Genomic DNA, 13547 nt, shown 5'->3' on the forward strand with positions numbered 1-13547 from the left:
GTCATTTGGTGAGCATATACAGTATGACAAACAATCCACATTATAGACGGGTAGAGGGGTGAACGACTTCCGGTCCAATTTCCCCCTTTGGTTTTTGCCAGGAACTTGCTTGGTCCCGTGATGGAAAACTACACTATTGACACTTTATAAGTGATGGTCATACATGTATAATCGTAAATTAGTTCGGATTTTTGTGTCTCAGTACAGGCGCGGATTTAGAGGGGTGTGTGGGGGTGTACCGTTTTGAGGCACCCACGATTTTTTTTGCCACAATAAAAGCTAATAAAATGATAAACCATAGTGGATTTCAGTCACCCAGTCCCAGTGAAGGTACATGTATGTCTAAACCGGTACACGTTGATTTATTAGTACTGCTACTAGTACCAAGACAGATCACCCCAGGCCACAGTCAGTCAACTGACCCCAGAGCTAGGCCGGCTGGGGGAGCAAGGTAGGGGAGCCCCAGGGAATATTTTGTGGTCTGCTTTTTGGGCCAGGAGGATGCTACACTGTTCTAGGCTAGCTGTACATGTGTATGGCTTAGTACATGCTGCACTGTGTAGTGGTAGTTGGTAAGCTGCCGGCATGCAGGATAGGGTCAGCATGTATCCTTGATATCAGTTTGGGCATTTGGCTGGAGGGTTTATGAGGCGAAAGTAATTAAACACTCTGCTAGGGATTGCGTCCCAGTGGGAAATAGACGGCCTTTTTATCTGAATAGCCGGTCAATCTGACTAGCGGCCGGCACACTTTGACATTGACAACCCAGAAATTCCAACCATTACGATTTCGCCGTGATGATTACGATATTTTACCCCTCATTACGCTATTAGTAATAGCGTAATGTTTTGGCTTAAACGATATATTCCAAGGATAAAAATAACAACAAACTCTTGATATTAAGGACATAAAATTGGCCTCAGATATCACCAGATTTATTTGGGGGAGGGCCCCCAGACCCCCACTCCATTTCCAGCGCTTCGGCCTACGGCCTCAGCCACACTCCCCCTTTTTGAAAAAGCTAGATCCGCCCCTGGTGTATTACTATGTAAAATAATTCACTTTCAAGCAGTGGTGCTGCTCCAAAGGTGTGATAAGCAATTGGTAAACTCAAGCTGATCAAGCTTTATACATATAGACCACTAGCAAGGTGTGAACCAGGTGGGGGGCTTGACACCTACTCAAAAGTATACCTTTACTTCTTGCCAGGAACATGCAGCACATGGTGTCATCACTTTTGTCATGTTGAATCAATGTAATTCATTTGCATGAATTTGCATCAGTCTATGTTGGAAAGCCACTCTTTGCCAGACACCTATACAGACCACTCAGCACTCTGGATCTGACCTCTTCACAAAGATAAATTGCAAGTTGTTTCATCTTTATTTCAGATATTGTCCTTCTTAGAATATATAATCTTTTCCACAACAGCCACTATTAAGAAAATGTTTGAAATCATTTGAAGGAATTAAGGCAAGTGTGGAGATGAGAGTGGGATATTGTCATACAATAGAGGTAGATTAAGATGAATGAGGGTGGATCATTTGGATGAAGAAAAGAAAGCTCAAAAGCAAATGAGAAACACTTGCAAAATTACAGCTGAAGGACAAATCAAAGTACAAAAAAACTGAGACTCTTAAGGCAGAGTCAGTTTGTGAAATACTGCTCTGGTTTCATAAGTAAAAATCTAAATAATATGCCATATATACCAACGTGTGAAATTCCTCACCAAGGAAAAGTTGGTTGGCATACTTGATGGTATATTTGGTGAACCAAATAGAAATAAACCATACAGTCCAATACAGATGATGTGATTGTTCATGTTTCACAAATATAATCAACAATTACAAATAATTCGGCATAATTACAAAGAGTAATTAAGAAAAAGAAACAGAAAATGTCAGCTTGTAATAATTTGCATTTCTATCTAAACACAAGGACTGTCCCTTGTACTTGAGAGAGTCGTGTGTGTATAGTGCCTCCTTTACAAACAGAATGGGTGAAGCAGTTAGTTTTGCATGAGAGTGAGTGGATGGCTTTGAAATAAAACCTACATAACTTGAATGTCCATTGACAAATGGATGTTATTGCACACAGAGCCGCATTTAAGGGAGCTCTATGCAGCTGTAGCCTGTCAAGTTTGTGGCAAAGATAGAGGTCACTGATTGATGATGATGATGTAAACAAAAAGCAACCTGTGCATATTTAACTTTGACCAAAAACTGAGGCCTGTCAATATCCAAACGGATGGCTCACCTCAGCAGCACTTTATATGTAACATGAAATGTTTCCCATTTCCAACAAACCGCTGAGCCGGGTGAGAGAGAAGCTCTCTTAAAAACACTGCTATTGGCTCAGCAATGCTCTCGGGTTGAAACGGGAGCAGCTTCGGTAAGAAAACATACCATTCTCACAGTTATGTGACCTTTGTGGAAAAGAGGGACTTGCAGCAAATCATTCCAGATGCTCATCACACATGCACAAATGACACTTGGTGATGACGACATTTGACTTGGCAACATCTGCACATGACCTTACATGGAACAGTGTTTGTACTGAACACAGTGTATTGTTATAAGTGTGTATTCAGTCTGTAACAGTATTGCTAAAAGCAGTGTGTGCGCCTAATACATGTCTTTGTAGATCTCCTGCAGAAGAGGGTGGAGCGAGGTTTCTGATTCAGTCTTTTTGATCTTTTGGACAAGCTGAGCATTCTCAGTAACAAGCTGGCGCAGGTCAGCCATCTTCTGCAGCAGCTTGGGGAAGAGGTAGACACAGTCAGAGTGGTTTGCTTGCAGGTGGAGGTCCAAGGCCTGGAGGATGTTATCCTGACTCTGCTCCACCTGCTTGACGTTCATCAAACCAGGGCGATCTGGAGAGACATGAGCCACGGTTGAGCAAACATGTCAATCAAATATTTGAGATGAGGAGTTGCTTCTCCCTCACCTCCACAGAGGATAATGGCAGCAACAAAGAGGGCCAGGTCACTGTCATCCAGCTCCAAAGCGTTAAACTTGACAGCAAACTCAAACTTGGGCTCCATGATTTCATTGAAAGGCTTTCTTAAGCTGCGCAGGAACTCCCTGGTCACAAAGCCTTTACCGTTGGCCACCAAGAGTCCATCTTTGTTCATGAGAGATGGCAGCATCGCAAAAATAGCCTCGTGTACGCCATACTTCAGCAACGTCACCTACAGAGAAGCACACATGCACACAGCAATTTCTTCCACTGAGGTCTTCTAAGACAAGCTGAACAGTACAGTTGAGACCGATTCAAAGCCCTGAGAATACAATGACTTGGAAAAACGACAATATTCACAGGCATACTTTCTCTAAGGCCGTAGTCAATAGCAGCATGGAGCAAATTGAGATGAGGGCGACTTACCTGGTCATTAAGGTAGAGGTCGACAAACCCTGGAATGCTCTTGGCAAACTCGGTGAGCTCTCGCACCGTCTCCACTGTGGTGCACTGGCAGCGGTAAAACACATGGACCCCTATCTCCTTGGCCAGGGGAGCGCCTGGAAGTAACTGGCTCCATACCAAACCACTTTCAGCCTTCCAGAGTGTGTCCACATCATAGATCACAAATGGCTAATGGCAGACAAGAGTGTGACTCTTAAGGTAACAGAGTACACGCAGTATCTGACAAACATTAGTGCACCCCTCACATTTCAGCCATTGTTATAACAGCTTATCTTCCCATAGAACGGGTTGGAAACCCCTGCCTCCCTTGGCCCAGTGCGGTGTTTTTTTTTAACACCGAAGTAGGGGAAATGTGCATTTTCAAAAAGAATGTGAAATGTCCGACTCACCGCAAGTCCGTGAATGTATCTATACTGAGTTATGACTGCCGAACTGCTGATTGGATGAGCAAGGGAGGGGGAGGTAGGCTAGTGTATGCAGTGAGTTTCACTGCAATGGAGAAAAAAAAAGGTGAGGGAGTTTGGAGTTGAGTCTGAAGCAAGTTACTGCGCAGTAAAACAAAACTATGTAATTAATGAGAAGCGCGCTGTAGCTATTTGCTAATTGCCAAGGTGGTGACTCTGGGAGAGGCAGATAGCCGCGGGAGCTGACTGTGCACTCATCGCTTGTGACTGCTGTGAGGCGGGGCGTACCTCTCGGCAGTAAGCGCAGAACATTTGCTTTCACTTTTACCTCTCCTAACACTAGAAAAGTCTCCCGAAGATGTCAGGAAAAGTCCTTACATTTGTTGCTAGTCGCTTTTGAGAAAATAAGTCAGTTTGTAAGTCTGGAGAGTTGCCAGCTTTACAGTAAAGTGAAAATTGCCAAGTTGGCAACACCGCTGCACATGTGATCGTAAGGAGGGACAAGGTGTTCACAGATGGAGAATACATGAAAGAATCGTTCATAAAAATATCAGAGCATTTGTTCTCCAAATTAAAAAATAATCAGGAACTTATTCAGAAAATGAAAGAATCCCACTCTGCAAAGACAGTCAAGGACAAGACCAACAGAATGCTCATTGATGACAGTTCAGCACAGGTATAAACGGCATTGCGCAAACACTGATATGCAAAAATGTGAACTCTGATGGGCTTTTTTATGTTAAAGTTGGCTACATTTTGTTTTAAATTTACACAAATAATGGAACCAAGGCTTAGAGTTGAGTGTTTAAATTATTTCAGAGTAGGCCCACACATGCACGCTGCGCTTCTGTGTGTTGAATTGTGTTGTTGTAGGTAATATTTTTAAAAAAGATTACAATTTTTACAAGTTTATGAACTGTGTAATGTTTTGCGGCTCCAGGCTTTTTTTTTTTTTTTTTTAACTGGAAGAGGAGGCTGAAGGTGAAGCTGATTGAGTGGGCAAGTATATCTCCCGAACTTAAGACAACTGAGCACCTGTGAGGCATCCTCAAGCTGAAGGAAGGTTCAGGTGTGCAGGGTGTCTAACAGGATTGGAAGAGGATTTCTGTAACAACCGGTGCAGCGCTCGTGAATTCCACACCCAAGGGGATTAAGGCATTGCTATATAACAGTATTGACACTATAGACCCGGGGTCTCAAACTCAATTTACCTGGGGGTCCCTGGAGGTAGAGCCTGGGTGAGGCTACGCCGCATCAAGTATTGGGAATAGGCCTCACAGGAGGTCATTACTATAACAGTCTGACTCACGGTGTCATCATACAAAGAACGCTAAACTCATCACACAGGAACTTAACACTTAAAAGGTAGCTAGGAAATATACAGCACAAGTACCAATACGAGTTTAAAATCAAATAAAAAAAAACTATTTAACATTTCCCTATAATGCATTGCGTCCCAGGAAAGCATTCATTGGTGCCTGCCGAGGCGCTGCAATGATGTCAGCCACTCTGGGCTCTGAGCTCCTCTGGCTCCCTCTGGTGGACAGAGGCAGCACCATCCATCTATCCATCCATCTTGTAGGCCGCTTGTCCTCCAATTATTTGCTTGGGCGCAATGCATTATGGGAAAACGTTAAATGGTACTTGTATATTTCCTAGCTACATTTTGAGTGTTAAGTTGCTGTGTGATGAGTTTATCATTCTTTCTAAGATGTGAGTCAGACTGTTATATTGAGTTATGAGCGCCTGCAATTTCCAATGGGCTGACAAGCTGGTTGTGAGGTTTTGATAGACCGTGGTTGGCTCCTGTCAAATAAAGAGCGGCCTGGTCCTCACGGACTTGTGCATATGCCATTTTATGACGTGGACATGTGCGGCTTATAGTTCGGTGCAGCTTATAGATGTACAAATCTGTTTTTTCCTCTAAATTTAGTAGGTGCGGCTTATACACTGGAATTTACGGTAAGTGTAAATAGGATTTTGGTTTAGGTGTCTGACAAACAGTAAAGCTATTTTAAACTCATTTAGAAATGACAACAGCTCATGTCTCTCAAGTAAATCAACGTTATAAAGTAGAAGCATAACAAAAATAAATATTTAGTGTACTAGTGACGGAGTCACCAGAAAGAGACAGAGAACGACCAGTATGGTTGAGCAGCACGACAATGTAAAACAGAAACTAAACACACATCTCCTGACTGAACACCAGGGGGTTCAGGGGTTCGGTGGACAGTTCATCCAGCATTAATGGTAGCAGAATAAGATATAAGTGAATAATAAAGAATACAATTGCAATAGTAGTGTGTGCGCTTTGCTTGCAGGCCCATAATAATTAAAAAAAAACGTTACACAGCGAAAGATATCAATAATCCATAGTAGGGTTCAATATCACGATAGTTGGATATATAGATATTTTGTCACAACCATATTTGGGAGTAAGGTCGGCACCCAGCATGCATTGTGGCACTTGGTTTGTAAAAAGTTGCTAAAGTTATGTGTTCAGAGTTGTTTATTATTCCCGATAGTAGTAATTGTCATATGTGTGTTTACTTAACTGTTACACGTTGTGCTGTCTTTGTTTTTGTGTGTTTTTGTGTGTCTGTGTAGGCTCTCAGTCGTACAGGAGTTGTCCATCGTTTGTTTTTGTGTGTTAGCACCGCGATTGTAGGTAATGGTCTGTCTAGTGACACCCCCTATTGTAAAATACATGCAAGTTTCATTTCAATTTAGTATTTTATAGCATTCTAATGATATTATTAGTAGGAGAAGATATGATCAAATGCTTGCTGAAATGTGAGGGGTGTACGCACTTTTGTGCGACAGTGTAAAATGAAATGTTTGGTAAATGGCCAGCAAAATAAGAGAAAGTACCGAGGTGCTGCTGGTTTTTCCCATAAGGATGCTGCGGGCCCTCTTCTTGGTCATACTGAGGTTCTTCAAGTATGCTGTGTTGACTTGTTTGGCCAAAGTTTTCAAGTCTGAGCCCCCCGCTTTGCCGGGATTTACCTCCTCTGCAAGCAGGCCGGCCACCAGCTTCTTCCTCTCCGCCTCAGGCATGCGACCATATCTGATTGCTGAGCAAAAACACAGATAAACACACGCATTTTATTCTAGAAGTGTGGAAAAGCCATGATTAAAAGTCCTTTTTAAAGACTCCCCTGAAATACACTCTGATCAAAGTCCTAAGACCAGTTGAAAAATTGCTAGAATTTGCATTTTGCACATTTGGATCTTAATGAGGTTTTAAGTAGAACTACAATATGCAAAAGCAGGAAGGTGGAGAGAGACAAAAAGCACTTTGAAAAAGTAATTTATTGAAAACAACAATTAAACTGAAATAGGCTGTTTATCACCTAATCAAAAGTTTAAGACCACAGGCTATAACAGCCAAAATCTGCTCAAAATTGTCAGGTCACTAGTGTGTGTGTGTGTGTGTGTGTGTGTGTGCGTGTGTGTGTGAGAGAGTGACAAGAAGAAAACTCTGACTCACTTGGGGCAGGACCTGTTGTTTAGAATGTACAAATATCTAGACTCCGAATATGTATTTGTAGACTTTTCTCTAGGGGGCATAAATACCATCTAAGTCTTTTATTTAGGTTAATCTGGTAATTAGATTATTGAATTAGATTATTGAATTTGTAACACCATACAGGAATATTTTCGTCACAGTTTGTTTGCAGGATCAAGTAGAAAATGTAAACTTTGTGCTGTCGGCAAGGAAATTCTGGCATGAAAAAGTAATTTCTTTCACTTGCTGACATTGCAACAGCGACATTTTTAAAATTTCTCAATGAATGATGAACAAAATTCTGTCATTTGCAGGAGGAGGGTATCAACTAGGGCTGGGAGATATATCGATATTATTAACTCATTCAATACCAAAAAATTATACGTCTTTTAGGTTTTTTTGTGCAAGAGGCAAAAATAGGTGATGAAGCAACTGCACAGTAAAAGAGCAGTTTTAAGCCATAAAAATGGTCAGAAAGTGGCAGATGTGCATTTGATAAGAGCTCAGTTTGCATGTGAAAACACACTCGACAGGAAGGAGAAAGTGGAAGAGCATGGAGGACTGCAGTGTACGGAAGGTTATGCATTATAGGGAAATTTTAACGCATGCACACGCGCACGCACAGTTTAGTCCCAAATGTAAAATTGTAAATAGTTCATGGTGTTATATTTGTAAATAAATGGCTATTTTGATGTAAAACCTTTTTTGTATTGTTTATGTTGTGGTATGGTTGTTGAGATATCTGAGCTGTCACAAATGCCAAAAAATTGTGTCAAAGTGAAAGATATCCTTAAAATCTGCTTAAAAATTATATAATTTCACAAAATCTGTTTTTCTCCCTTTTCTTGTTGCGAAGTGATATTTTCCTGAATCTTACCTATGTTCTACTGCTGATTACTAAAGAACGGAAGCAGGTAGAAACAAACTTTTTTTCTGCTGTTCCTCATGAATGAAAAAGTGCAGAGTGGTGTGCTATTACTACAGCGGTGTCCTATCACATTACTAAAGATACAGTCTCCGTTGCAAGGGGGGAAAAAACAGATTTAAAAACCTTCTAAAAACAATGGACTTGCTAAGCCACTTGACAGGTTGGTGTTCCTGGCACAAAACCATCGTAGGAAGAAGGACATGCTAATGTCTTTTAAAAATGTTTGCCTAAAAAAATATAATACTGTTCAAAGTAAAGCATTTTTGAGTTGCTGCTGACATTTAAAAATTTCCTCTTAAACGGGGCACTTTTTTTTCATATTTTGTTCTTTTGGGCTTTTGGTCTTAGCTGAGGATTCGAGCATTGCTAAAGGTTTGTGATAAACTGAAGATTACTGTTTCTATATTTATTTAAAAAAGAGAATGTTTTATTATAGTGGCTATTTTTCTAAGATTTTTTTTAATATTAATAAAACAACTTTACACTCATATTTGGCTTTGACTTTGTCTAAACTTGCTTTGTGAAAAAAATATCAGGATATATATCATATATCGATATTCAACCTAAATATATCGGGATATGAGCTTTGGTCCATATCTCCAAGCCCTAATATCAACGATGGTATGCAAACTAGTGCAAAACAAAGTGCAGCATCTGAGCAGGCGTGTGTGAGACAGTGAGAGTAGAGAAGACATTTGTTACTCACCATCATGAGACATTCCCAAAGACAGGCACTTCTGGAAACGACAATATTGGCACTTGTTGCGATTCTTCTTCTGAATCTTGCAGGAACGCTCGCAGCGCTCATATTCCAATTTCATCCGCACAGTTCGTCGGAAAAAGCCCTGGTTAAAACAAATAACAATCATATGGTAAGGTCTATGGGACACACAGCAGAACTTGTACTGTACTGAGATTTGTGGTAAACTACACCCATTACCTTACAACCCTCACAGGCATGTACACCATAGTGGAAGCCAGAGGCCTTGTCCCCACAGACCTTACACTCCACGCTAATGCCAGAGGCTGCGCTGTCTTCTCGAACCAGACGCAGCTGCTCTGACAGCGAGGGCGATGGCGTGTGGGAAAGGTCTGCTTAAACAAAAAGCATGAATAGCATGGCTCAGCATAGCCACCAGAATGTAACAAGAGCTTGAGGAAATAAAGGCCTCACCAGTGTAGCTGGATGCTGCACTGCTGTGATTGTTTTCTTCATCTGGACTTTCTTTTCTCTCCTGGTCCCCCCTCTGACCAGATGAGTCCTCCTGTTCTTCCTTGTCCTCCCCATCTTCACTCTCCCTGGCTTTCAAGTCTTCTAGGTCCGTGTGATCAGACACACTCGCAGCCCCGCAGCTGTCTGAACCCCTGGACTCCACCTCTGGTGCCAGCCACCTAACATCAGCCGTATCCTGGGGGGAATTTGGCTGACAGTAGCCGTTGACCCTGTTGTGCTGCTCTGTAGCAGTTTGCTGTAACCCTTCCATGGTTCCTGTTGAAGCTGACGAAGCTCCTGTCACGTTGCCATCATAGCCCACTGGACACAAATGGAATAATAAAATAGGAGATTTCAGTCAAAGTAGTTATTTGTCAGGAACAAACACTACACAATGACATTAAACTGCTCATTCTTATGATGGCATTGATGTGACAAAACACTTTATTTAATTGTTTGTGAAACTTAAACATAATTGCAACTTGACAAGTCTTATTACGGCTTTCGATTTAAAATATTTTCTCGTTTTACTTTGTAATATTGTTACTTTATTCTCATAATATTATTACATTTTTGTTGTAAAATTACAACCTTATTACAACGTTTTTCTGATGATATTTCAAATGCATTCTCTGAATATTATAGTTTTCTTTCATTTGTTTTCTCACCTCAATAACCCAAAATGATGCCACAGAAAGTTTCAAGTGCCAGCATTTTGATAAAGAAGGTGAAGAACAGGTGAATTAATTGAATCCAGAATCATGTTGTCAATGAAGGTAAAACTAACCTTAAATTTTAATTTATTCCTTTCATTCAACATTTATATGCATTTAGAATTGTTTTATGCATGTAAAACTATAAAAATGTGTTTTGTCTTAACATTTCTGAAAGTTAACTGCTGATGACATCATTGACAGGCTACATTGACTATGTTTACATGCAGTCAATATTTGGGTTAAGGTCAATATTCCGGTTTCTGAAATATTCAGAGTAATTTGTTTACATGCGCGTCATGACCCCCCCCCCCCAAAAAAAATTCCGAATGGACAACGTCTCGACGCACGGAAAATGTCATGACGCAATGCGCGTCATTTCCGCTTCTTCTTCCTGTTTCCAAAAACAACAACACCGGCACAGCGGATAATGAACGCCTTTGTTTGTGTTTTGGTGCTGGTACTGACCCACCACCAGTGGCACTGTTCTGTCTCACTTTCTTCATTAATGGAAGGTGGGAATGTGAAGAAATAGGAAATGGAGCCGGAGCTGTGCCATCCACATCCATGCTATATCCCCAGAATGCTCCCGGACACTTTTTAAGATGCGTTCGTACAAACCCTCCTCTGCGTAACTCAATAAAAGACATAATGTTCCTGCCTTTCACCACGCTAACGAGGTGGCTTGTTTCCTCCTTGCGTGTGGGGTTTTGCGTGTCGCCATGTTTACAAGTAGTTCCTACCAAAGACACAAGATTCCTTTCGAATAGAACATGCGCAGAACACAAATCGATGTTGCTTTTCATCGGGATATCCCGATAGGCGTATACATGACACGATTTTCGGGTTAGAAAAGGAGTAACCCAGGGGTAATATTTGGGTTTTTAAAAAACGGAATATGAGCATATTCTGGTTTTTCAAAAGAGTTATTGGTGTTTACATGTCCATGTGCAACCGTGTTAGTACTAATATTCTGGTTATGATACAGTAGGGTTATTTAACTGCATGTAAACGTAGCCATTGAGAACACAGTTGGAATTGCGCAGTGTATTAAAATTACGACAAAATGTGTGCTGTACTGTACGCTAATCGGAAAATGTACGTAAACCGGGAAAAAAATGTCAACGTTATATCAAAAAGACACTAACCAGGGCGGACGCTAACAGAGGTTCTACTGTATTACATTTTTTCTCCTTGCTATTATAACTTTACACAAGTGATCTTTCAGCTTTATTTACTGATTATTAAGATTGTTTTTGGTTGCTTTTCCCCCCCGCTGAATATCAAGGCTTGATTATCGTAACATAACAATTTTATCCTCATCATCTTAATATTACAACCTTATTGTTGGCCTCCATTTTCCAGATAGTCAGCTGCTAACTGCTGATTCCAAAAACAAACCAGAAATGTTAGTTCCAGCCCTCTTCATTAATGCTAGTGACCATTACTACAACCACAGATATATTACATATAGAGTTACCAAACAAGATGCAAAAAACGGAATGAGTCCCAGCAAGCCTCCGAGGAAGGAAAGCACAAGGGGGAATCCTGGAAAGTTGTGTGTGTTCTCTGCTCCCTTAAAAACAATGTAAATGCTGTCTCTGACAGGGTGTAGGGCCTGTAATATTGTGTGCACAGTGTACCAAGGGACAGGGTGCATGCACTATGTACACACTGCGCTGTGTTGATCGCAGGTGGAGTGGGGTGGGGGCAAAGGAGGAGTGGGTGGGGGACAATAATTCCCAGAGGCTCTGACCAAACAGCCTCAGTGCCATTTTACAGCAAATTTTGTTTAGAATGATATATGATGTACAGGCTGGTTCCTTCCAAACACTGAATTTGAAGGACTGCTCGTTAGAAATACATGCTAACATTAATTTCAATATGTCTTATTATCTGCTTAGTACAATGTTTCGAGATGAAGAACTTAAAGAGAAGTTAAAGCCATTGCAAGCAAAATATAAACAATTGTTCAAGCAGTATGAGGGGTTTAGAGGTCTGTCAACAGAGCGACTAGGGACTATTATACGGCATGCTAACTGAGCTAGTTAGCTCCTAACCTTAATGGACACAACCATGTTAGCGTGGCTGACCCACATTCCGGTGTATGCGTGTGTGTGTGTGTGCCTTTTAAAAAACCTCCACCGATGACACACCAATGCCACTTACCTCTCTCTAAAGTGCTGCAGGTTCACAAGCAGTGGACGCGCCTGCAAAGTTTACCCGGGGTGTGACGAACAAGTGACGAAAACCGTCCCCGACTTGCACCGCCGATCGATCGCCTGTTGACAAGTTGTTTTAAGTCGCCAGCTAGCCGCACAAGCTAACGTCACACGGCTAGCACAAACTCAACATTGGCTCGGGCCTTCGTGCGGAAAACGTCCACAGTGAGCGAACAAGCAGAGTGCGAAGGGGGAAGACGACAGGCACAGCTTCAAAGGTAAGCATTTCGTCCGTGTGGGTCAAAGGAGTTTAACGATAATCCCTCACTGACTGTCTTCTTGTTGTTCCCAGCTTTGCTTTGCTTCACCCCCATGTTTGAGTCCCGCCTACCACGTGACGTCATATGTCAGGACACTGCTGCCATTCTAACAACAATCCGGCAAATAACACACAGTCATGCCACAAATATACGAAGATGCAAAATTTAATATGTCTGATATCTTCCTAAGATACACCAATGCATTCTTCTTGTCTGTAAGAGACGTTTCACAGCATTATTTCAAATGCAAAACAACTGTTGTAATGTAGAGAGGACATCCTGGGCTTTGCAGTGATAGTGACATGTTGGGGTTTGTCCTATCAAATTGTAGATCTGTCTTCCCAAAATTGCTGCCAGCATGTTTTATGGGCACAAGAGAAGTAAGTTATTACAGCCATCCATCCATCCATGGATTTTCTATGACGCTTCTCCACACTCTAGGGTCGCGGGGTTATGCTGGAGCCTATCCCAGCTAACTTTGGGCGAGAGGCGGGGTACACCCTGGACTGGTCGTAAGTTATTAAATGTATCCAGTTATTGTGTTTTTAAAGATAGAAATTTGTGGGGTTTTTTTTTAAAGAAACACAGGTGTTTTATTAATGATTTTTGGTGGTTTTGGGAACATACATGGGTATTTTAATTTTGCCATTGTTCTCTGTTGTGGACATGGGGATTTAGTACTGTGCTACTGCTTATTCATATAAAATGATAAATGTGTGTAACCGAGAAGAAAAACTGCTTCTTGTGGTATCAAAATACAAACAGGTACAAAAATGCCAAAACCACGAAAAGTTCAAGTTCAAGCAAATTTTCAATGTTTTTTTCATGCTCAATGTTAATGTAAGTGTAAAAATGGAATTGTGAAACTGCTTTACA

The 13547-nt window shown here is 41.3% G+C and overlaps 1 protein-coding gene across 2 annotated transcripts; it reads right to left on the minus strand.

Annotated features, from left to right (window-relative positions):
• Nucleotides 1-1004: 1004 nt before the first annotated feature.
• ppardb (peroxisome proliferator-activated receptor delta b) lies at nucleotides 1005-12747 on the minus strand. Of its 2 annotated transcripts, none has more exons than XM_054783671.1 (8): nucleotides 11670-11836; nucleotides 9438-9797; nucleotides 9204-9355; nucleotides 8970-9108; nucleotides 6699-6901; nucleotides 3385-3591; nucleotides 2947-3190; nucleotides 1005-2872 (listed from the first exon to the last, which is right to left on the minus strand). In XM_054783671.1, the coding sequence occupies exons 2-8, from the start codon at nucleotides 9745-9747 to the stop codon at nucleotides 2625-2627; spliced, it is 1503 nt and encodes a 500-aa protein (XP_054639646.1). In that variant the 5' UTR covers nucleotides 9748-9797; nucleotides 11670-11836; the 3' UTR covers nucleotides 1005-2624. The 2 variants fall into 2 exon arrangements, with proteins under 2 accessions (XP_054639646.1, XP_054639637.1); XM_054783662.1 differs by lacking the exon at nucleotides 11670-11836 and adding an exon at nucleotides 12359-12747 and having other exon boundaries at nucleotides 1006-2872.
• Between the last annotated feature and the right edge of the window lie 800 nt (nucleotides 12748-13547).

Source organism: Dunckerocampus dactyliophorus, chromosome 1 (genome assembly GCF_027744805.1).
Source record: "Dunckerocampus dactyliophorus isolate RoL2022-P2 chromosome 1, RoL_Ddac_1.1, whole genome shotgun sequence".
NCBI lineage: Eukaryota > Metazoa > Chordata > Actinopteri > Syngnathiformes > Syngnathidae > Dunckerocampus > Dunckerocampus dactyliophorus.